This window comes from Colletotrichum higginsianum, chromosome 3 (assembly GCF_001672515.1).
Source record: "Colletotrichum higginsianum IMI 349063 chromosome 3, whole genome shotgun sequence".
NCBI classification, from domain to species: domain Eukaryota; kingdom Fungi; phylum Ascomycota; class Sordariomycetes; order Glomerellales; family Glomerellaceae; genus Colletotrichum; species Colletotrichum higginsianum.
The window spans coordinates 1,627,250-1,648,965 of NC_030956.1; the positions used below are offsets into that span (position 1 = coordinate 1,627,250).

At 55.6% G+C, this 21,716-nt stretch overlaps 7 protein-coding genes across 7 annotated transcripts; 4 read left to right on the forward strand and 3 right to left on the reverse strand.

Moving 5' to 3' along the window:
• Positions 1-314: 314 nt before the first annotated feature.
• On the reverse strand, positions 315-3,297 carry CH63R_04051 (Is centromere binding protein at prophase; the record flags this gene model as incomplete). Its single annotated transcript, XM_018299026.1, has 9 exons — positions 315-847; positions 908-1,110; positions 1,155-1,274; positions 1,322-1,853; positions 1,902-2,274; positions 2,322-2,479; positions 2,527-2,709; positions 2,759-3,077; positions 3,130-3,297. 9 exons carry the CDS (start codon positions 3,295-3,297, stop codon positions 315-317), a joined length of 2,589 nt encoding a protein of 862 aa, XP_018160272.1.
• A 1,474-nt stretch (positions 3,298-4,771) lies between these two features.
• Positions 4,772-8,039, forward strand: CH63R_04052 (Peptidase M16 inactive domain-containing protein; the record flags this gene model as incomplete). The annotated part of the gene is made up of 3 exons (XM_018299027.1): positions 4,772-5,532; positions 5,585-7,799; positions 7,851-8,039. The coding sequence occupies 3 exons, from the start codon at positions 4,772-4,774 to the stop codon at positions 8,037-8,039; spliced, it is 3,165 nt and encodes a 1,054-aa protein (XP_018160273.1).
• Positions 8,040-8,243: 204 nt separating this feature from the next.
• Positions 8,244-8,681, forward strand: CH63R_04053 (uncharacterized protein; the record flags this gene model as incomplete). The annotated part of the gene is made up of 1 exon (XM_018299028.1): positions 8,244-8,681. One exon carries the CDS (start codon positions 8,244-8,246, stop codon positions 8,679-8,681), a length of 438 nt encoding a protein of 145 aa, XP_018160274.1.
• Positions 8,682-9,488: 807 nt separating this feature from the next.
• CH63R_04054 (Mitochondrial chaperone protein) lies at positions 9,489-11,447 on the forward strand (the record flags this gene model as incomplete). The annotated part of the gene is made up of 2 exons (XM_018299029.1): positions 9,489-10,022; positions 10,074-11,447. 2 exons carry the CDS (start codon positions 9,489-9,491, stop codon positions 11,445-11,447), a joined length of 1,908 nt encoding a protein of 635 aa, XP_018160275.1.
• Positions 11,448-11,771: 324 nt separating this feature from the next.
• On the reverse strand, positions 11,772-13,982 carry CH63R_04055 (RNA polymerase iii transcription factor; the record flags this gene model as incomplete). The annotated part of the gene is made up of 4 exons (XM_018299030.1): positions 11,772-13,177; positions 13,225-13,302; positions 13,349-13,685; positions 13,737-13,982. The coding sequence occupies 4 exons, from the start codon at positions 13,980-13,982 to the stop codon at positions 11,772-11,774; spliced, it is 2,067 nt and encodes a 688-aa protein (XP_018160276.1).
• A 2,337-nt stretch (positions 13,983-16,319) lies between these two features.
• On the forward strand, positions 16,320-18,677 carry CH63R_04056 (Protein phosphatase 2A regulatory B subunit; the record flags this gene model as incomplete). Its single annotated transcript, XM_018299031.1, has 6 exons — positions 16,320-16,343; positions 16,421-16,777; positions 16,826-17,782; positions 17,833-18,131; positions 18,179-18,506; positions 18,627-18,677. 6 exons carry the CDS (start codon positions 16,320-16,322, stop codon positions 18,675-18,677), a joined length of 2,016 nt encoding a protein of 671 aa, XP_018160277.1.
• Positions 18,678-19,325: 648 nt separating this feature from the next.
• CH63R_04057 (uncharacterized protein) lies at positions 19,326-21,182 on the reverse strand (the record flags this gene model as incomplete). The annotated part of the gene is made up of 2 exons (XM_018299032.1): positions 19,326-20,930; positions 21,033-21,182. The coding sequence occupies 2 exons, from the start codon at positions 21,180-21,182 to the stop codon at positions 19,326-19,328; spliced, it is 1,755 nt and encodes a 584-aa protein (XP_018160278.1).
• Positions 21,183-21,716: the final 534 nt, after the last annotated feature.

Below are 21,716 nucleotides of genomic sequence, written 5' to 3' on the forward strand. Positions count from 1 at the left end.
ATGTATGGGTCCATGCGCGGATTAGTGCAGGGGTGTTTAGTTTGACCCCTTCCCCTCCATTTCAAGAACAGATAGGGGGTGGACTTAGTCCAAGGGGTGTACGATTCATTGAGGTGGAAGGGGGCGCGGAAGGGGCAAAGAGGGGGTGGGTGGTGCTTTCCAATAATAATACGTATTGAGGAAACAGTTCGACGTAGCACACAAGGCATTATTACTCTACATCAGAAACGCCAAATCTCCCGTTCTTCTGAATCGTATGTGTTGCCTTCGACCCGTCTCCTATCGTCTGTCTTCCAGCGTCGGACCACCTCACCTCAGCCGTACACGGGGTTTGGATTCTCCCTAATGGACCGGATGGTCTCCTTCATCCGCGGGTTGGCGTCGAAGCTAGCCTCGATAAGGTCCACCACCTCATCCGCCGAAAAGTACAGGCTTAGCTCGCCGTCGTGCCAAAGGTACTTGACCTCGTTGAGGTTGGACTGAAGCACCTCGCTCAGGTACTTGAGCCGGAGCCACGTGGCCGCGTACTGCGCCGTCGTCGGAACCCCGTCCGCCCCGTGCTGCTGCCCCTGAGCTGTCGACCGCGACGGAGGGAAGAGGTCGTCTAGCTCTGTGATCTTTGCAATGAGCTGCGCTATTCTGTAGGCATCGTCCTGGCCAATAGACGATGCGTCCATCACATCGCCAATGATTTTGAATGAGATGGCGTCGGCGAGGGACCCCACCGCCTGATACCACACAGAACGTGCCAGAATTGCTTCCCATGTCACCGCCAGGGATCGGACTCGCGCCACTGCCGAGTCCACGCAGCTATCCAGTTCGTCCTGTTGCATTAGACTCTGATCGCCTGTGCATTTGCGTTAGCACTTGCGACCTTAAGCCCAGACTAGACAAGAGCATTGCTGACCTCCCAGCAGGTCTCGAAGGACCGTTTTCTGCACCCCCAGCTCGTTAGTGTATGCGCGCGTTGCAAAGTTCCGTAGGCTCTTGATGTCGTTGTCGATGCGCAGCATGTTCTGGGCGCGAGTCGTCAGGTCCTCGCGCGCCTTCCACGTTGACGCCAGGTCGGCGAGCTTTTCAGACAGGTACATGGCATCGTTGTAGAGAAACCTACGCTTGTCAGCTAAAGCCGGATATCATGAGAGACTACTTACATGTTCCCGCCAATATCTAGTGAGTAGTAGTGCGGCGACACTGCTCGAAACATGGCCAGTGCAAAGGTCGGCAAACTAAAGAGACCCGGAGCCGCGGCTGCCACGGGGCTGCTCTCGTATCTGTTGACCGTTAGCTACATGCTGTTAGGTGATGAGACATGACATACTCAGGCTGTGTGAGAGCTGCGCCGTCCTCTAAGATGGCCAGGATAAGCTCTAGTACTGGCTCCGGCATAGAGGATATGTGGTACGTTTCTTTGAGAACCATTTCCCTGCTCTCGGCGTGCTCGACGGGCGTCGTTTTCTGCTTCTTGGCCTGGGTCTTTGAGACTTGAGGCTTGAGTTCGGGCTGCAGCTCCGTCGCGTCGTCGTCTCCCCATCCCCAGGCATCAGCCGCATCGTCGTCATCGTCCTCAACTGCTGGTTCCTGCGGCTCCTGCGCTTTAAGTTCTTCTTTACTCTCCGCCGTGTCGTCGTTGTCGTCCCAGCCCCAAGCATCTGCACCATCGTCCTCCTCCTGAGTGGTTTGCGTTGTGTCCGTAGCATCGGCACTCTCCTCCACGTCATCGACTCCCCACGCAGCACCCCAGTCATCATCGGTTGTGGTGCCAGCGACACCGTTTGCCGTCAACTGCTTGCCTTCAGACCGCGACACCATCTGCTTTTCGATCCTTTCGACCTGTCTTGGGACACCAAGGCCTGGGTGATGTTAGTCTGGCATCAATACAAAGAACAGCGGAAACCGACCGTTCGACAACTTGACTCTGACAGAGTCGAGAGCCGTCTCCCTGCACTTGGCAAGCCATATTGATGGGGCACTGCCGACCCACTCCTTGAGTTCCGTAAACCCTGTAAACCCGTTGGCCTCGAGCACTTCGCAGAAACCCCGAGCGGACTGGGTGACGGCTTGGAACTGGTCAAGGTCTTTCAGCGTCGAAGGCACTGCAGCATCCAGCCACACTTGAATGAGCCTTGGTACCACATCGCTCATCATAATAGGGCTAAAAAACATCAATAGATCGGGGGTCAGTCTCCTGGCCATAAATTCGACCAGTTTCTGGAGGTCTGTCAACAGTTCGTCTATTGACCTGCCGGCTTCTCCATGCAGATCGACTACGTTCTGCTATTGGTTAGCGTTTGTTGAGTACAAGGGTGTTTGTGACCGACCTCGTCAGCACGAATGGACGGTAGTGATGAAGCCTCGACGTCCATTCTGGGAGAAACAATGGCCTTATCAACATCATGCCAAAGCCGCGACATCCGATCTTCGACTTCCTTGTATGCTTGAAGACCGATGATGGCCTCCGAAAGGGTCATTTGTTCGCCTACGTCCTGTCAGCCGCCCGACTCGCTGATTGAAGGGGGGACATACCATCTCGTTTAGCGTATATGGCAAGAGATCCGATTTCCAGGTCTGTGTGAACGAGTGACGCCCAAACATGGTCGAAAACATCGTGAACGTGCGACTTGAGCTCGAACGCTCGTAGATCCAACAGTCTCATAACTCGACAGGCTTTCTTGTTGACGGGCACTGCGTCGAGCTCCGCCCATGATTCTGCATGTGTCAGCTTTCTCTCCCGGTGATAGGAACGAACTGGCCATACTTTCCAGCCATCGAAGAGAGTCGACGATGCGCCGCTCGTTCATTGCCTGCTCGACTTCACCCAGAAGCTCATTTACTTGTTGTATCCCTCTGAGCACCTCGTGCAGCTGTTGAGTGTAGAGCACCTCTTTCTCCAGAAATTGGGCGTGTTCCTCGGCATCCTGTGTAGCTTTTCCCGAAACCTGCGGAGCCTCTGATTGTCGCACAATATCGTCGGCCAGCCTCTTGGACCGCAGGATGTCTTCCTGAAGCGTTCTGGCGTTGTTCACCCAGGAGCTGACATCGCCCTTGGTTTCCTCATTGATCTTATGGATTTCGGACTACGCACGCGTCAACAACATGCCTATGCGACCCACATAATATTATCCATACCTCCAAGTCCCCCTTCACCCTCTCTAGTGCTTCGATCGCAGGCGATAGGTCGGAAGAGGATAGCGGTAGCGAAGACAGTTGCTCGTCGGGGAAGTGTCCTTCGAGCGCGAAGGCGACTATAGCCTCTCCGACATGCGCAGGAACATGCGAACCTTTCTCAACAGCCATTTTCTTGTCGTGATCGCGTGCGCCGGATCTATGTATGGCTTCTTGACGTTCTCGGTATCGTGGGCTGGTGGAATTGCGTTCGGAATCGGGATGCGACTGCTGGGTGTTACTCACTGCTCCTTCGCATTGACTGATGCAAGGTCAAGGAACCTTCGCTGGTATTGCGGGGTTGATGCTGAGCGACAGCTACGAGAGGACTTTGCCTCGTCGTGGTAATGCCACATTAAACCAGGGGACGAGACTACAGGTAATTATGACGGTGGTAGCATAGCTGTCCCGAAAGGACAACCAACGTCACAGTTCGGCGCCGGAGTGGGTACGTACCTCGCCGCAGATTCCGAATTTTTGCCGAGCGGCTGGCGCTTGAGGACTGCCCGACGCGGCAGATGACCAATCGTTCCGCTGGTGGCTTTTGGGAAAATCACAAAATAAGGACAGGCTCCACCGATCCCTTGCCCTGGACCTTGGAGGGGCAGATGGACCAATGCGATCATCGTACAGTCCATTTCGGCGACACGATACATCTCTCTTGTTCTTGTGCCCCGCGACAACTCAGACGCAGCGCAAAGGTATCCCCGATTCCAGTCTTGTTTTCGGGATCTCTAGAAGCCCCAGCAGACAGATTCTGTGTCTTGCCTTACCCCTCCATCTTCGAGTCAGGCAGTAGGGCCTTTGGTCGGCGGCAAGGAAACCGCTACCTCGTTTCCTATCACGGGCTGGCCAGTGTGCTTCAGGAAGGCTCATTGGTCTTCTTCACCACCGATCATTAGGCTGAAAAATCGCCTTTCTGTACGGTAAGCTGCTGCGCCTTCCGTTCTTCTCGTTATTCTTTTCCTTGGGCTTCACACCAAATCCCCGATTGGCTCATGTCGTCCTGTTCCCTGCTTTTCCACCTGCTGTGTTTTCTGGTCACGATGGCGCATCCGCCGCTTCACTTCATGACGACGAGCTTGCATCAACACAACTTGTCGGTTCAATCCAAGCGTCCCCGTGTCGAATCCGACACAGCAACATGCTTAGGCTCAGAGCTAGTCAAGTGGCGCTTGCCATTGCGGTCGTACTACTAGGCGTTTGTACCCTCCGCTATTACGGTGAGAGCTTGCCCTGCGGAACCGGGTATGTATTGTCTGGAGAGCTTTGGTTGGCTTGCGGACAGCCGTTCTCTATTTCCCTGCATCTATCCGCTCTCTGGTTCTCGTTTTCCCTTCCTATTCCTCGGCGCCAAAACCCCGTTCTTCTTTGGGTGGAACATCCAGGATCCCGTTATCACCGGACCCCAATAACGGTTCAACAATTTGGGACAGCTAGTTCCCCTTTCCACATCTGCGGGCCATGAGTCCCCAAACTACCCTTCTTCCGCCCCCTTTCTCGTGTCTTATATCACAGCACCCTTTCCGCGACCTGCAGCCAAGCATTGAATCAAGCTAAGACTTCGCCCAGATCTTTCCACATCCTCCTTGCAAAATCAGACGCCATGTCGCCCGAAGAGCAGCGCAAACCGCGATTCCGCAAGGTGCAGAGCTTCAAGACGGACTACGCCCCGTGTCAGATTAGCCAGTATGTCTCCGAGAGGAGCGGCATGCAGGTGATCGTGGCCGATCGCAAGGGTCCCAAGACCAACGGCTACTTCACCCTCGCAACCGAGATCTTTGATGACTCCGGCGCTCCTCACACCCTCGAGCATTTAGTCTTCATGGGCTCCAAAAACTACCGCTACAAGGGGCTCCTCGACAAGCTGGCCTCCCGAGCCTATTCCGGCACAAATGCCTGGACGGCGGTGGACCACACTGCCTACACGCTCGAAAGCGCCGGCTGGGAAGGCTTTTCTCAAATTTTGCCCGTGTATCTCGAACACGTCATCTTGCCTGTTCTCACCGACGAGGCGTGCGTGACTGAGGTGCACCATATCGACGGCGAGGGCAACGATGCCGGTGTTGTGTACTCGGAGATGCAAGCCGTTCAATTCAAGAGCGCCGAGATCATGGACCTTCGAGCTCGTCGCTTACTTTACCCAGAGAACGTGGGCTTCCGCTACGAGACCGGCGGCATGACCGAGGCGTTGCGCGTCCTGACACCCGACCGCATTCGACAGTTCCATCGGGACATGTACCAGCCCCGCAACCTTGCGGTAGTAATCATCGGCGAAGCGGACCACAGCAACCTGCTGCAGATTCTCGACGAGTTTGAGGAGAGCATCAAGGACGACTTACCGCCCTTGGACTCCCCCTTCAAGAGGTGGGTAACTGTACAGCTTGCGAGTACATAGTGATGCTGACGTGAGACGTAGACCTTGGATCGACTCAGCACAGCCACCTGCGCTCAATGAAACAATCATCACGACGGCCGAGTTCCCTGAGGAGGACGAATCCGTCGGCGAGATTACCATAGCCTTCTTCGGACCCAGCTGCACCGATATCATCGAAACATCTGCTCTCAACGTGCTGCTGACATATCTATGCGGTTCGTCTGTCTCGATCCTCGAGAACGTCATCGTGGAGAAGGAAGAGCTCGCCAGCTCAGTCTCATACTGGTGGGATGCCAGGCCCAACTCTGTCATCTGGTTCCAGCCGACTGGTGTTGAGACAGAGAAGTTGGAGTTTGTTGAGAAAAGAGTGATTGACCTCCTGAAAGAGGTTGCATCGAAGCCGTTGGACATGGAGTATCTCACCTCCTGCATCCACCGAGAACGTTTGCAAGTCAAGTTCCAGGCCGAGGAGTCGGAGGGCTTCTACTCCAACAACATCATTACGGACTATCTTTTCGGCAAACGTGATGGCTCCACTCTCAGGGATTTGGAGTCTCTGTCAGAGTACGAAGAGCTCGAGAAGTGGACGGATGCTCAGTGGAGAGACTTTCTCTGCAAGTGGCTTTCTAACGCTCCCCACGTCTCCATCCTTGGCAAGCCATCCCAGAAGCTTGCCAAAAAGCAGAAAGAGGATGAAGAGGCAAGACTGGCATGGAGAAAGGAAGAGCTCGGCCCCGAAGGTCTGAGCAATCTCAAGAAGCGCCTCGACGCTGCCAAGGCCAAGAATGACGAGCCCATTCCCGCCTCAGTGATCGACCAGTGGCCCGTTCCGGGCACCGAATCGATTCACTTCATCGAGTCGGAGACAGCGCGGTCCGGAAAAGCCAAGGCTCTCGGTCTCTGCAACAACACGGCGCAGAAGGTCGTCGACGACGCCAAGCAGGGACACGACCCCCTCTTTATTCAGTTCGAGAGCGTGCCGACAAATTTCGTTCATCTGACTGTTTATCTCGGCACTTCACAGGTGCCGATCGAGCTGAAGCCTCTGCTTCCCATCTTCAACGACAACTTCTTCAACACCCCGATCATGCGCGACGGACAAAAGGTCGGTTTCGAGCAGGTCGTCATGGAGCTGGAACAGGACACCATCAGCTATGGTCTGCGCTCTACAAGAGACTACGGTGACCCTGACGGCGTCATGGTCCAGTTCCAGATTGAGCCTTCGAAGTACTCCACCGCCATCAACTGGATTCGAACAATGATGTTCGACAGCGTCTTTGACATCCAGCGCCTCAAGGCCGGCGTCCAGAAGCACCTGGCCGATATTCCTGAGCTCAAGCGTGATGGTAGATCCATGGCTGCAGAGGTCGACATGTCTATTCACATGAAGAAAGAATCCTACTCTGTCGCGAAGCGGGCGCTGGTCAGGGCTGTCTACCTGCGTCGCCTCAAGAAGCTCATTGCTTCCGACCCCGACAAAGTTTTGTCATGGTTCGAGCAGTTGCGCACATCGCTCTTCACCTCGAACAACGTGCGTGTTCTGGTTACGGCCGACGTAGCGCGCCTTCCCGAACCCGTCGCCGCCTGGGACCTCCTCAGCACTAATCTCAAGGGATCTGACGAGCTAATCCCCATCATCAAACCGCACACGCTTCTTACGGAGGAGGGACAGAAGCCCGGCACTGTCGGTGCCGTCATCGTCCCCATGACCACAGCAGACAGCTCCTACGGCATCAGCACCGCCAAGGGCATTACGTCTTTTGAGGACCCGCGTCTGCCCGCCATCATGGTGGCGATTGGGTACCTCGAGACGACCGAAGGCCCCCTTTGGAACTCTGTCCGCGGCCAGGGTCTGGCCTACGGCTCGTACTTTGGCCGAGAGCTCGATACAGGCACGATTCAATACAAGGTGTACCGCTCGCCAGACGTGAGCAAAGCATTTGCGGCGTCGCGCGAGACGATTCGCAAAATTGCTGAGGGTGAGGCCGAAATTGACCGCCATCTGAAGGAAGGCGCTATCAGTCAGGTCGTTGTCCAGTTCGCCGATGAGCAGTCGACGATGGCGTCGGCGGCGGCCCAGAACTTCATGCTCGGCGTTGTTCGCAGTCTGCCGCTTGACTGGCACAAAAAGATCATGCGAGACGTTCGCGACGTGACCAACCAGCAGATCAAGACGGTGCTGAAGGAGCTTATTATGCCGCTTTTTGAGCCAGGCAAGAACAATATTGTCGTTACATGTGCTCCAATTCTGCAAGAGGTTAGTTCATGTAGGACCCCTAACATTATGATTTTGCTGACTGTCGTCTAGAACATTGAAAAGTCTTTCAAGGAGATGGGTTACAAGACGGATGTGCAGCAGCTCGCTCATTTCCACGATGATTATGGCCTGAAGGGCGAAGATGACGAAGAGGAGATTGAAGACGACGAGGACGAAGAGGACGAAGAGGACGAGGACGACAGCGAGGGCGACGATTTCAGTGACGAAGACTCGGATTAACGTGAGTAAAAACGTAGAGGATAAAGAATGATAGACCCAGTATCTCTACCGCTCCAATACCAAGATAAGATGTGGCCAACGACCCTGGTGGAAGAAATCATGATAATTTCAGTGACGTGTTACATGGTAAGTGTCCATCTGATAGCGATGTGGATTGTGAATCGACGAGAGAGTTCCACGGCGAACGTCGGGTCGTCGACCACCATGATAGCTCTGGCGCACGAAAAGCTCCTCAGTCCAGTTTTCCAGGGATCAGGTCACCTTCGATTGACCACCGCGCAAACCCTGGAGCAATTCGATTATGTTATAGGCTTGGCTTCCGACAACTTGGAGCTTCTTAGGGAACCTGACGCAGTGTCACACGGTGAACAAGGCGCCGTGGTTCCATTTGAGACGAATTGGACCACGGCGGATGAGCATGAGTCAGATGTCGTGAGGAAGGTCAAAAGAAGCTCACGTCGTTGTCGTGCTAGACCTCTGCTGGTATCTTCCGTCAGTATTCTAGTCTACTGGATCGGGAAGATGAGTGTTTCTCCTGTTCGGGCGTCGGATTCGGAGCCGAGCAAGCGGTTGGTCAGTCCGGACATGTTGGCCGATGTGGGGTTCCGCATAGATCAATACACAATACGGCTCGCCACCTAGGGGTGCTGCACCCAGCGTTGCCGAGGTACCTAGGTAGCTAGCATAGCTTTCTGCAAACCTCGCCCTCCCCAGATCCTCGTTCTATTGTAATCGGAGTCATCGAGCCTTTCGTTTGGGCAATGCCGCTTATTGAGTTCGAACCAGACGGTTCCTGAAACTGGCATTCGACTTCGACTTCTTCAATCATCCGTTGAAAAGTCCGCTTTGCCCTCGCCGGGATGGACTGTTTCTGTATGACTCACATGCAGACCTGTCTTGTTGTTATCCTTTCGTCCAAGAGCATTCAACAACGGTTGGGTGGCGCTACTCGTTTTTCTGGCCCGCTAGGCTCTACAGTGTACATCGCTCGGTCGAGCTGGACCAATCTTTTCCACCCAATATGTACGCCAACAGTAGCTCCAGTGACACCTGTTGATGACGTTGACGCATCCATGTCTCCCTCCACTCTCTCTGGCTAGAGCCATTTCGAATCGGAACGGTCAATACTAGCCGTGTCCACGGCAGAGTGTGACTATAATCGCCACCCAGGCAGCCCACAACCATTTCGGTTTCAGTCATCTTACCGACTAACCTGCAAGGCTACAGTGGCGTTTCCCCTTGGTCGCCCTCTTGTGTACGGTACTTTCGGGCTTTGGCTAGCTAGGCAGGGAAGAGCCTGAAGTGAGCGCGTCTCTTGGTTGCCTCCTCGACCTCACCCCACCTTAATACGCTTGTTGTTACTGGTTATCGGACCAACATATATAAGCTGGCGTAGAACCTCCATTCACCGACTTTGCCGACCTCATCATCCATAGCCTCTCGGTTTCGATGATATACTTAGGCAAGATGGACTTCTCGACCCTTCTCAGAGGCAACTTTACGGCCATGGCCGAGAACATGACCAGAGGGAAATCCTACACTGGCAACACCAAAATGATGGAGAGTCTGCTGCCCATGTTGGGCGGGCAGTTCAACCCGGTCTTTCGGTCCCTGCTTCTGCTATATCAGATGATCGGCTCCAACCTTGGTATCGACCCGACTTTAGTCCTGACACTGGTCGGTTTCTTCTGGGCTGCCAATAGAGTCGCTCGTCAAGTATACGGCGCTGTCTTCCGACTGATCCAGGAAAACTTCATGAGCAGCATTCACATCACTAGCACAGATGAGATTTACACGCACATGATGAAGTGGTTAGCACTGCAGCCGCTGATGGCGAGCTCTCGCTCTTTAACGGCCGAGACTGTAAGCAAGACCGCATGGGAAGAGGAAGAGGAACTCGAGGCGCTGCAGACGAGGACCATTGCTGGTAGTGGCGGCGGCAACACGGAATACCTCAACTTTTCTAATCAAGAAGCCAAAGCTGTGAGTCGGCCTATCAACATGTCGACAACAGAGAACTGATGACATCCGCAGCCTCCCAGATATGTCCCTGCAGTGGGCGTCCATGGTTTCTGGTTCAGAGGTCGTTACTTTAGACTCCAGCGAAAGCTGCAGAACGTCTTCGATGGCGAGGCGAACTACGGGACGTTCAGAAAGGAGGAGGATCTCATCGTGTCGTGCTTCGGCCGGAGCCCAGCCCCCATCAAACAGTTACTTTTGTTTGTTAAGGAATTCTACTACCAGGACCACTACGCCCGCACAACGATCAAACGCCCGAGCCCCGCACCGATGCGCCGGTACGGGGGGCGCTACAACTGGAGTCAGGTTGCCAACCGCCCCGTCCGACCCATGAGGACCGTCGTTCTCGATCCGAAGCAAAAGGGCCAGGTACTTGCTGACATGAATGAGTATCTTCATCCGGCGACCCCCCGCTGGTACGCTAACCGTGGTATCCCACTGCGTCGTGGGTATCTCTTTTATGGACCACCTGGGACCGGCAAGACCTCGCTGTCGTTCGCGTTAGCCGGCGTCTTCGGTCTTGACATCTTTGTCATCTCCCTGCTTGAGCCGACATTGACAGAGGAAGACCTTGGGACTCTATTCAACTCACTGCCCCGTCGTTGCGTGGTGCTGCTGGAGGATATCGACACGGCAGGCCTGAGCCGTGCGGATGAGGAGCCCGAAGCCGCTCCATCGGACGGCAAAGACAGCGCAAAGTCCGACGGCGACAAAGAAGAGCGGGGCAAGAAGACGAACAAAGACGACTGGAAGGTGTCTGACCTCGCGCGTGCCCTGAAGAAGGAGGCCAAGGACGATAAAAAGGGTATCTCGTTGTCCGGACTCTTGAACGCTATCGACGGTGTGGCTTCGCAAGAGGGCCGCATTCTGGTCATGACAACAAATAAGCCCGAGTCTCTAGACGAGGCGTTGATCAGACCCGGCCGTGTCGACCTGCAGGTAGGCTTCACCAACGCGACCCCTGCGCAAGCAACAGAGCTCTTCCAGCGCATGTATGAGGCAGATGGTGCCTCTCCGGCCAAGCGCATCGACGGGCATGTCGCTCCGCCCATCACCGTGAACGACGGCACGTCTTCCACGTCGTCGTCGTCGTTCTTGTCTGCCTCGACTGCCTCACCCACCAAGTCGTTCTATGCCGACAAGCCCTTGTCCGCGGAGCTTGCTGCCGAGGCCGAGAAGAAACATCAGTTCGACAGCGAGGAGCTCAGACGGATCGCCGCCGAGTTTGGCGCCCTGATCCCGGATGGACTGTTCAGCCCAGCCGAGATCCAGGGTTTTTTGCTCAAACGAAAGAAGGACCCTAGACGCGCGCTGAAGGAAACGGCTGAGTGGGTTGAGGGAATGCGACTGCAGAAGGAGAATCGGACCAAGGTGCTTAAGGTACAGTGACGCCGTCTTTGATATGTTGTGGTGGCTGGTCTTGTAGTCGTTGTCTATCAAGCTAGTTTCTACGCTCATCTGGCAGGCCTTTCATTGACTGGCGGCTGCTTCGGTACGTTTGCGATGGTTTGATGACGCACGATGGCATGTGAATAGAAAGACATCAAGAACAAGACCTTTGGCATAAATCGGAAAAAACGTATCGCGCAGAGCGACCCCGTTGTGTTTTGGATTTGCCCTTCATAAGACCGGATCATGTCTGCAGTGTAGCAGCTGCTATTCTGCGGCATGTCCCTTTTCCTTCGCTTCTTAGCAGTCCATCATGGCAGTCCATCATGGCAAAGCTTCTGAGGGATAAGCCACGTCCATGTCCGCTTCACCGGGCTGCTCTGCCGCATACACATCTTTGGAATGCGTCTCGCCCGCGTTATCGTGGGCATGCGCATCATCATACTCCTCGCCATCTTCATCGTACCCATAGCCCTCCCCATCCTCGTCCTCATCGCCGTACTCTTCGCCAACCTCCTCCATGGTCTCGTCAAGACCAGACACAGGCGCAAAAACGCGCCCGTCGTCGTCAAAATCGCCATCCTCGTCGTCATCACCCTCGCTGTCATCCTCTTCGAGACTGTCTTCCCCGGCTGACATCAGCTCCTCCTGTATACTCGTCTCCGGATTCGGCGTGCCGGTACTGCTGCCTGCCGCCGCCGCAGCGGCCACGCCGCGTGGTCCGTTAGACTTGGTGACGCGGTAGGCGGTGCCCTTGCGCTTCTTCTTGGGCTCCTTGAAGCGGCGGCCGTATAGCACACGCTTCTCGGCGTCGGTGAGCTCGAGGTCCGGCAGTGGCACGTGGACGCTCGAGGCGCCCGGCGGCGGCGTCGTGTCGCGCACGTCAAAGATGCCCGAAAAGTCATCATCCTTAAGTTTGCGACCGAACTGAATTGCAATCATCTTGGTTTTCATGATGCCCTTGGCCTTGGCCCACGTACCCTGGTGATACCAACCGCTGTTATAGATGTCCACCTCGGGCCGCTGCGGCGCCTCGGCGAAGAGTTTTGCGATGAGCGGGTCGGATATGTCGCAGATCTGCCAAACCTTGCCGTCTGTCCAGTACGACTTGCCGTCGAAGACGTGGGACTCGTGATTGTCGCCCTGCGGCTGGCGCTGCTCGGTGCGCAGGCTGCGGATTGCATGCCATGTCTCGCCAATGTGGCCTGCTTGCAGTTTGCGCATGTTGAAGATCATTGTCTGGTACATCCGGTAGGCCGGATCGGTGCGCGGGTCGATGCCGTATTTGATTATAGCATCACGCCAGGGCCCGCCCCGGAATTGGTAGCCGACGTAGCCGACGCAGCGCTTCATTACGTTGGCGTTGCGGACGATGGAGCCGAGCTTGTTCATGAGCGACCGGCGTGTCCAGATGGGGCGTTCCTCCATCGCTTCTTGCATGCGCGCGATACAATGTGTGACCTCCTCGTCGGTGCCGTCGTAGGGCGACTGCGGCCCGTCCGGAATCGGGTACTGGTCCGCCTTGAGGAAGTAGCCGATAAGGGTCGGCAGTTGAGTATTGATGAGCTTGGTCTGGCCAGCCTGATCGAGCTCCGAGCGAACGTAGGGGTTCTGAGAGTAGTTGTAGATGAAGGGCAAGGTCATCGGCGTCCACACCGGCGGCGGGATGATGTCTACGTTCGGCCCCTGGTCCACGCCGTCGACAAACTTGAAGTCTCTCATCTGCGTGACTGCGTGCGTCAGTGCAAGTATTGCTTAATGGTGTTAGAGTGCCTACTGTCGCCAGGCATAACCTGGTTCATGAATCTCGATATGAAAGGAGACTGCTCGAGGCCCCAGTGGAAGTCGGCCATGCCTGCTTTGCGTTAGCGGAATCGACACGCAAGGAGAGACACTCGTACCTCTGAAGCGGTGCGTGTGTTTGATGACGCCGACGGCCTCCACATCGTAACTGTCGACATTGTCCTGCATTTTTCGCCGCAAAACCTTTGGGTTGTCCAACCTGGACCTTGAGTAGATTTGCTCTCTCGAAGGGCCCGACCTGGGGATGTCGGTCATCTCGACCTCGCCCTCCCACGGGCCGTCGGACCCCTTCTTCCGCTTTCTGCCGGTCCGCTTCGGCACCGTGATCTTCAACACCACGTTGTGGCTGGTGGCACTATGAGACATGATGGGCCTGCGGAAGGGGCTCTCGGGGTTGAGATAAAACGGGATTGTGTTGCGCTCCGTGTCCAGGATCTGGCAAGGTCAGTCAGTCTCTGCCGAGTATAATAGACCGGGAGAACACACATTGTGAAAAGACGAGATGTTACCAAATGCCTTTTCTGTTCGATCCAGGTTCATGACAATCATGGGAACTTCGACGGCACCCATGGCCCTCTTGGGGATTGGGTACTGAGGTGCCGAGTTGCTATTTTGCTGGGCTGCTGAAGGGCGACCGCGCGTTCCATTGAGTTGAAGGCCCTCGTGATCGCTCTCATCCATCATGTCGCTGTTGACACGCTCGTCTTCGATGTCAATGGCGATAGATTGCATGTCGCTGTCTTCCACCTCTGGGTTTGACGTCGCACTCAATTGCTGCACGGGGCTGGCTGATCAGCTGTTTCTGGTTTTAAGGCCTCGTGAGACCCTGTCTCGTTGAACGTGTAGAACAGCGTCGCCAAGTCGAATTTCAGGCCGTTCCGGCCGAGGTTGAGCTCAGCGCCTTAACGCCGCACTGGAATGTCTAATGCTGTTCCGAGCAGCTGAGATTTTTGATGAATGAGGCACGGTGCGAATGCAGTTCTGCTCTCACAGCAACGGTAATCCCCCTATGTGCTGAAGGCGTCAAACGGAGGCGGCAAACAGTCCCTGCACTGTACGAAAATGATGGCCAGGTTGACATGTGCTTGACTGCAACAGACATTTCAGATGAAGGCATTGCAAAGAAATCTATTTTGGTGTGACCCGTTTATTCAAAGTACGAATCTTGCCAGGTGAATAAACTCGGCGTGTTCAGACGAGAGAGAAAGAGGGAACTCTATATCTGTACACAGACGAGAAACTTAGGGCACGTGAAGTGTCTGTTAGCAATTGCCAGCCAACAACTCCGTTTACTCTATTTACAGCAAAAGAGTACCAAAGAATGGAGACGGACACATTCGCGTTTTATACGCCTCAGGCGGCCAAGTCGTCCAATGTCAACTGGTCGTTCCCAAAGAACTGGTCAACCGCTGTTTCTGAAGTATTAGCTTGGACCCATTGTGATGTGATGGTGCCCACAATGGCCCGGATAGACCATAGGTGAAAGTCCCTGCAAGGGCTGGCAGGTGACTTGTAGCCAGCCTCCCAAGACGATAATACAGTGTGTGTGGCATCAGAAGCACTGAGCCAGAACCGTTCTTCCTCAGGTCTGCCATTAGGATCGCTCTTACTAAGGTACCTTGTAAGGCAGGTATGTACTCTGTAGGTATGTGGAATATCTATGGGGCAACGGGGGATTGCACCCATCACAACCATCCGGAATAACACTACTGCCGACAAGAGAATTGAGCTTCAGGGGCCCCAGCTCCTGTCCAACCTCTCATAGACGTCGAAAGTTGACACAAAGGTCACCAATCAGAAAAGGGCGCTCGCGACTTACCTAATGCAAAGAGATCCGTGCATGTATGATAGCGCGTCATTGCCAAATCCTAAAGTCCCTGCCAGTGCCAGCCATTGTCTTCACCACCCGTCCGGCACCTTGACCCTTTCCCTATCCGTCCCGCTTAGCGTCCTCGCCTCATCCCCGGCTGTTGCGTCTGCCGCTGTTGTTATTTTCCCAGCGTATGTCCTCTGCCAGTAGCCCGAACCCCACAGTAGTTCCCACCCAATTCCTGCACGGTAAGAAGTACCTTACGCAGTCTGTCCTGTCCTGTTACTGCTGATGTAGAAGGGCCTTCGCGCAGCAGCCTCGACCTCCACTCCTCAACCTCGTTCGTTCGTCCCCTCTTACATCCAGACAGCACAAGTCGACCGTGTCTGCGCTCAGTTCAATGCGCACCTTCAACCTCGCTCCTTCTTCGAAATTCATCCTGTCTTCAGACTGCCAGCGTTACCTTATCTAGCCTTTGACGCCACCTCCCAATTCCGCATCGCACCGCACCGCACCGCACCGCACCGCACACGCACCAAACGATCTGCCCACCCGCCGTCGCCCCCCCCCCGGCTGTCGAGGCCTGTTCCTGGCTGGCTGCCGCGCATCACTGGACCGTCTCCAGCTGTCGAGGACCAGACAACTGCGTGCCCATACCTCTTTTTACCTTAATATTTCACCGCTGCTAGCACGTTAGGGGACGGCTTCTGGTCCCGCGTCGTCGTCTCACACTCCCATCTGGGCCCCGCAAACAACTTCAGCTTTCCCGACGATCCAGAGCAACTCTCATCCTCTTCGAACCTCGAGACTCTGGCTTTCTCCTTTCGCCGCCCGATCGCTCTACTCATCCGCCAATTTTGATGGGCCATCACTTTGTCGCATTCCACTTGCCAATCACTGTCTCTAGCTTCCCTCTGCTCCTTGCATCACGAAGCGACGCCGTCCTGACAACCCAACCCCAACCCTCACCGAGCGACACCCTCCTTTCATCATTACGTCGACGTCCATCCGCCGACGCACTCCCTGCGGCCTAGACTGTGACCTCGCACCGTCCTCCACTGCGCATCTGCAACCCGGCTACGACCTCGCAACTCGAGAACACAGCACCATTGTTGGCCGACATTACCCCCTGCCTGCACCGTTACTCATACCGCGACTCGTCGGACCTGCGTTCATTGCCGATTGCTGTCTCTTGTCACAGCTGCTGAGCCGGGCGAATCTGTCGCCCCACGGAGAGGAACATCGCCGTGACGTCCAAAATGAAGCGCTTCAGCCAGAGGGTGGTGAGTACTTCGTTAATCCCCAGCCCCTGAGCCCGATCCTGCCTTTGAACACGACATTGACAACCCAGCATGCTCAGCTCTCGCGCGGCAAAGACCCCAACAAACCTAAGAAGAACAAAGACTCCAAGGATGGCACCGCATCTCCGTCGTCCGTAGGCTCGGGACGCGACGCAACCCAGTCCCCCAATCCGACGCCATCGTCCTCGACGACCAACCTGGCCGATTCCCGCAACAAGCCCCTGCCTCCTAATAACGCCGGCGCTCATCCCGGAGATCACGGCACGGCGAACCAGCCGTCCCCGTTGAGCAATCAGCAAGGTGCCGTTCCGGACCGCTACAGCTCTGCTGGTGCCGCCCAGGGTGCTAACGGTGGAGGTTCTCCAGCTCGCCACGGAACGTTGCCGCCCACGGTGATCATCAGCCCCAGTGCTCCGGTAAGCCCTCCAGCGTAATGCTGTCACGAACAACACTAACCAGGCCAGCACGTCCCCCCCCCCGGTGCTGCCGAGACCATGCCTCATGATCTGGCGCCTCCGAAGGCGGGCACCAAGTCGCTCATGTTCGACCGCCTCCACCAGACACCGAAGGACGTGCCCGAGGGTCTCAGGACACCCAAGCGACAGCACTCGTCGAGGTTTGACATCTCGGCCCACCGTGAGCTCGAGAAGCTCCCTGGCTTCCACGAAGTGCCCCCCAACCGCCGCCAGGAGCTGTTCATGCAAAAGATTGATCAGTGCAATGTCATCTTTGACTTTAACGATGCCAGCGGTGACATGAAGTCCAAGGAAATCAAGCGACTGGCCCTCCACGAGCTTCTCGACTACGTCGCCAACAACCGCCAAGTCATCACAGAACCCATGTACCCAAGAGTCGTCGAGATGTTCGCCAAGAATCTATTCCGTCCCATCCCCCCTCCGATGAATCCCCAAGGCGAGGCGTTCGACCCTGAAGAGGATGAGCCTGTCTTGGAGGTCGCGTGGCCACACATCCAGGTCGTTTACGAGTTTTTCCTCCGCTTCATTGAGAGCCAGGACTTCAACACCAACATCGCAAAGGCCTACATCGACCACAGCTTCGTTCTCCAGTTGCTAGAGCTGTTTGACTCCGAGGACCCGCGCGAGAGGGACTTCCTCAAGACGACACTGCACCGCATCTATGGCAAATTTCTCAACCTGAGATCGTTCATTCGTCGCTCTATCAATAACGTCTTCTTTCAGTTCACGTACGAGACGGAACGATTCAACGGCATTGCGGAGCTGCTGGAGATTCTGGGATCCATCATCAATGGTTTTGCCCTGCCCTTGAAGGAGGAGCACAAGACCTTTCTGACGCGCGTGTTGATACCATTGCACAAAGTCAAGAGTCTGAGCATGTACCACCCTCAGTTGGCGTATTGCATTGTCCAGTTTTTGGAAAAGGATGCGTCGCTGACAGAAGAAGTGAGTTTATTGGCGCATGAGTGTGTGTGTGCTCGAGCTGACTTCCCTAGGTCGTACTTGGCTTGCTCCGATACTGGCCCAAGGTCAACAGCACAAAAGAGGTTATGTTCCTTAACGAGGTCGAAGACATCTTCGAAGTCATGGACCCGGCCGAGTTCGCCAAAGTTCAGGAACCGCTTTTCCACCAGCTTGCCAAGTCCGTCGCCAGCCCTCACTTTCAAGTCGCCGAGCGTGCGCTGTATTTCTGGAACAATGAGTATTTCTGCAATCTGGTCAGCGACAACGTGGAGATCATCTTGCCCATCATGTTTGCGCCACTTTATGAGAATTCCAAAGGACACTGGAACCGGTAAGTCCGCAGCTGTCAGTAGTTGAGCGTCGCTAACCCCCTCGCAGCACCATTCACGGCATGGTTTACAACGCGATGAAGCTGTTTATGGAGATCAACCCCCAATTGTTTGACGACTGCTCTCACGAGTATACCGAACAGCAAAACAGCGCTGCGGCGAGAGAAGCCTTGCGCGAGAGAAAATGGGCCTCGATTACGGGCCAGGCCGAGCAAAGGCGGTCGGCGAACGGTGCCTCAAACTCTGGTGGGCCACATGCTGCGTCGCTGTCCCGCGTCGACGAAGTTGACGGCACCGAGGACAACCAAAAGCGGCTAGACTCTCTCAAGTTGCAAGATGGTGACCGCAGGGATCGTCGACATGAACGACAAGACTCGGTAGGATCTGCCCACAGCCAATCATGACTGCCTTTTGTGTTTCTGGTCTGCGGGTCACTCCGTTGCACGATTGACTCGTCGACCGCTTCTTGGATTATTGGTTAACAAGACGAATCATAGGGCTCGGAACAGAACGGCGAAGAGAAGACCGAGGCGGATGAGGAGTCATGACCACCAAATACTGCTTGAAATGTTCAAAAGGGTTACTCATGTCTGTGGAAGCCCAAGGGGCGATTTGGAGGTTACCCAAGAAACAACATTGGGCAGAGGAAAAGAGAGTTCCGTGCTCTAGGGATGGGGCTTCGCTGCCCCCGGAACATACTTAATTTTCATGATGTCACTTCTTAGTCTCTCTTCTCACTTTTCGTTTTTTTTGTTTTGCGAGGACGCAGACTCGAGGGTGTGTCTATTGCACATTGACCCTGAGTCGTTGCTCGCCCGCCATTCATGGAGACAAACGGATTTTTTTATTGCGCTTTTGGGGAACAGAAAACGTCTCGTGCCGGAAAGTGGAAGGGAGGGGAGGGACAAGAAGTGGACGAGAAAAGATAGGGATGGCGTACAGAGGTGAAATTTAGGAGACAGGCTCCCTTTCCTTTTCCTGCGGCTTAGTCTTCTGAAGCACGCGAGGAATTGAGGGTTCCTCCTCGGTTTCTGCCTTGGACGATGAACAAGTACGGACGCAATACGTCACAAATTAGACTTGGGTAAAAAAAACAGCTTGGCGAGACCATGTGAGCGTCGTGGGAATCTGTAACGAAATGATATCGCCGGGTACTGTCATGGGTTTTAATAGTGACTGCTGTACTACAGGTCTGCCTACCACCCACCCCTGCCTCGATCATAACCTCCCCATCCCCCGCGTCCCCGATATCCGCCACTGCCTCTTCCAAATTGCTGATATTGATGTTGTTGTTGCTGTTGTTGCTGCTGTTGCTGCTGCTGCTGCGGGGGCGGTGGTGGAGCAGCCCATCCACCCATGTGCGGTAGAATTACACCAGAAACTGACGGAGGAGACCAGCTAGGCGGAGGTGCCGGGCCGCCTATATGAGGAGGAAGAGGCGGTGGCGGCGGTGGCCATTGCCCCTGGTAGCCTTGAGGCGGCGGTGGTGGAAAGTGGGCGAAGCCGCCGGCCGCCTGGGGCGGTAGAGGAGGGTAGGGCGGGAAAGCTGACGTGGTGTGATGATAGCTGGGGGGAGGGGGCGGCGGCGGCGGCGGTTGCTCCCGGTCACGATACCCGGGTCCAAAGTTTGGATCGTGTCGGTTGCGATACGTCGGTGGTGACTTGCTAACGCGACCCATGTCTCCTCTCGGGCCTTGATCGTGGGACAGTGATCTCGATCTGTGACGTGGGCGAGAGCTTGACCTTGACCTGGATGGACTGTAGCGAGATCCGTACCGACCGCGTTGTGTACTGCGTTGCCGAGAACGGCCGGGGCTGGGGGTGCGACTGTGGCCTCGAGAATCTGGCGAGATCCTGCGCCGCTTGAAAGCTGGCGGGGTGCCACTTCTGCTTGACTGGCCAGAGGAGTAGCTGCGTGAGCGGCTCCGCGACTTGGATCGGCCCCGTCCGCGGCCGTCGCCCCCCGTCTGGGCCTTCTGCCTGCGCTGCTTCATCTTCTCGCAGAACCTGCGCGACCAGCCGTAGTACGTCTCCCCGTCCACGACCTCGTGCGTGATCTCATCGAGCACTACGCGCTCGCCCATCTCGCTGAGATCCGTGTGCTCTTGCGGGCTAGCAATCTGCGGGCGCGAGCTTCTGCTGTACAACCTCTCGACATCGACGAGCAGGTCCTTGACGGCCTTTGCGAGGGTCTTGTCTGCAGGTCCCTGTGCGAGCTGCAGCGGTTTGACCATGTCTGGGTTGATGGGCTTCGTCGAGTTCGGCGTGAGGTGCGGCAACCAATTGGCCGCGGGCAGATCAAACCAGGGGGTGTTGGGATCGCCGTGGATAGAGGGAATCATGTACGGCGCATCCTTGGGAAGCTTGGAGCCGAGATTCGAGCCTGTCTGGTCCTGCACAGCAATCTTTGGCAACTCCCCGCCATGGTGCGCTTCTTTGACGGTCCCACGAAGGTTATCGATGGTAGTCGCTGAAAAGTACGCGTGCTTCTCCCAGAGGGCAAGGAGGGTCTCCAACTTTTTTGTATGCTTTGGGCAGTTTCGAAACCTTGCGGCGCCGTGGAGGAGGGGAGTCAGGCTGGCCTCCAGCTCGGTCGCGAAGCGCGCATCTCGGTCGCGGACGATAACGTGGTAGAGAACGTCATTGAGGATGTAGAGGACGTGCAAGCGCCGCCGCCTAGTGGATGGTTTCGTCCGGGCCTCGTCGGAAAATGAGTTGGAAAGGGCGGCCAGGTATTTACCGAGGGCGGCGACACGCGCCGCCGATGGGACCGTGTTCTTAAGGATCCAGCGCTTGCATTTCTAGATGGAGGCAGCAGGAGTTTAGTCGACCTGCAAAAAAAGGCGCGCAACACGGCAATGACGGGATAGTGCGGCTAGAGAGGCCGTTGGAGGGCGTCAAACCTGAACGTTTGCGGGCGAGCACTGGTGGATCGCATCGTGGAGGAGGGTGTGGAAGGCCTCGATCTCGGGGCGGGTAAGCGAAACGGGCTCTTTCCGAAAGAGGAGGGCACTGAAGGAGGCCTTGGCTATTGCTAGCTCTGGGTTCGCCATTATGGTGAAATTCGCATGCCGTTCGCCGGATGGCGCCAGACAAACAACGGGTGAGTGAGGAAGGTGAGGTGGGATATTGAGCTGAAGCTATTAAGCTCCTTACGTCGTGCGACAGCTAGAGGCGCTGAGAAGTGTGGCTAGAGTCGAGGCTGGACTTAACGGCTTCTTCCGAGCGGCTTCAGGGCCCACACACAGTACCCAGTGCGAATGCTCGGCGGTCTTCCGAGCGGCCGGCGACGTCAGACACTCCGGAGCAACTTCCCTCGCAACCAGGCGCACAGTCTAGGGAATTCACCACTCCCAAGAGATTGAGGTACTGGTTGTGACACGGAAGGAGATCGCAAGTGTGATTTCGTCTGTTGTCCAAGTCGTCATGGTGAGATATCTTGTGTGCTTATTACTGACCCTCCTGAAATGAATGACGAACGTAGGTTTGCAATGAATCATTAACAAAACCGTGGTCCCATCGGGCCCCGCGTCTTCCAAATCATCAGACTCCAAAACACCGTCAAATGTAAACGCGAAAAGACATCA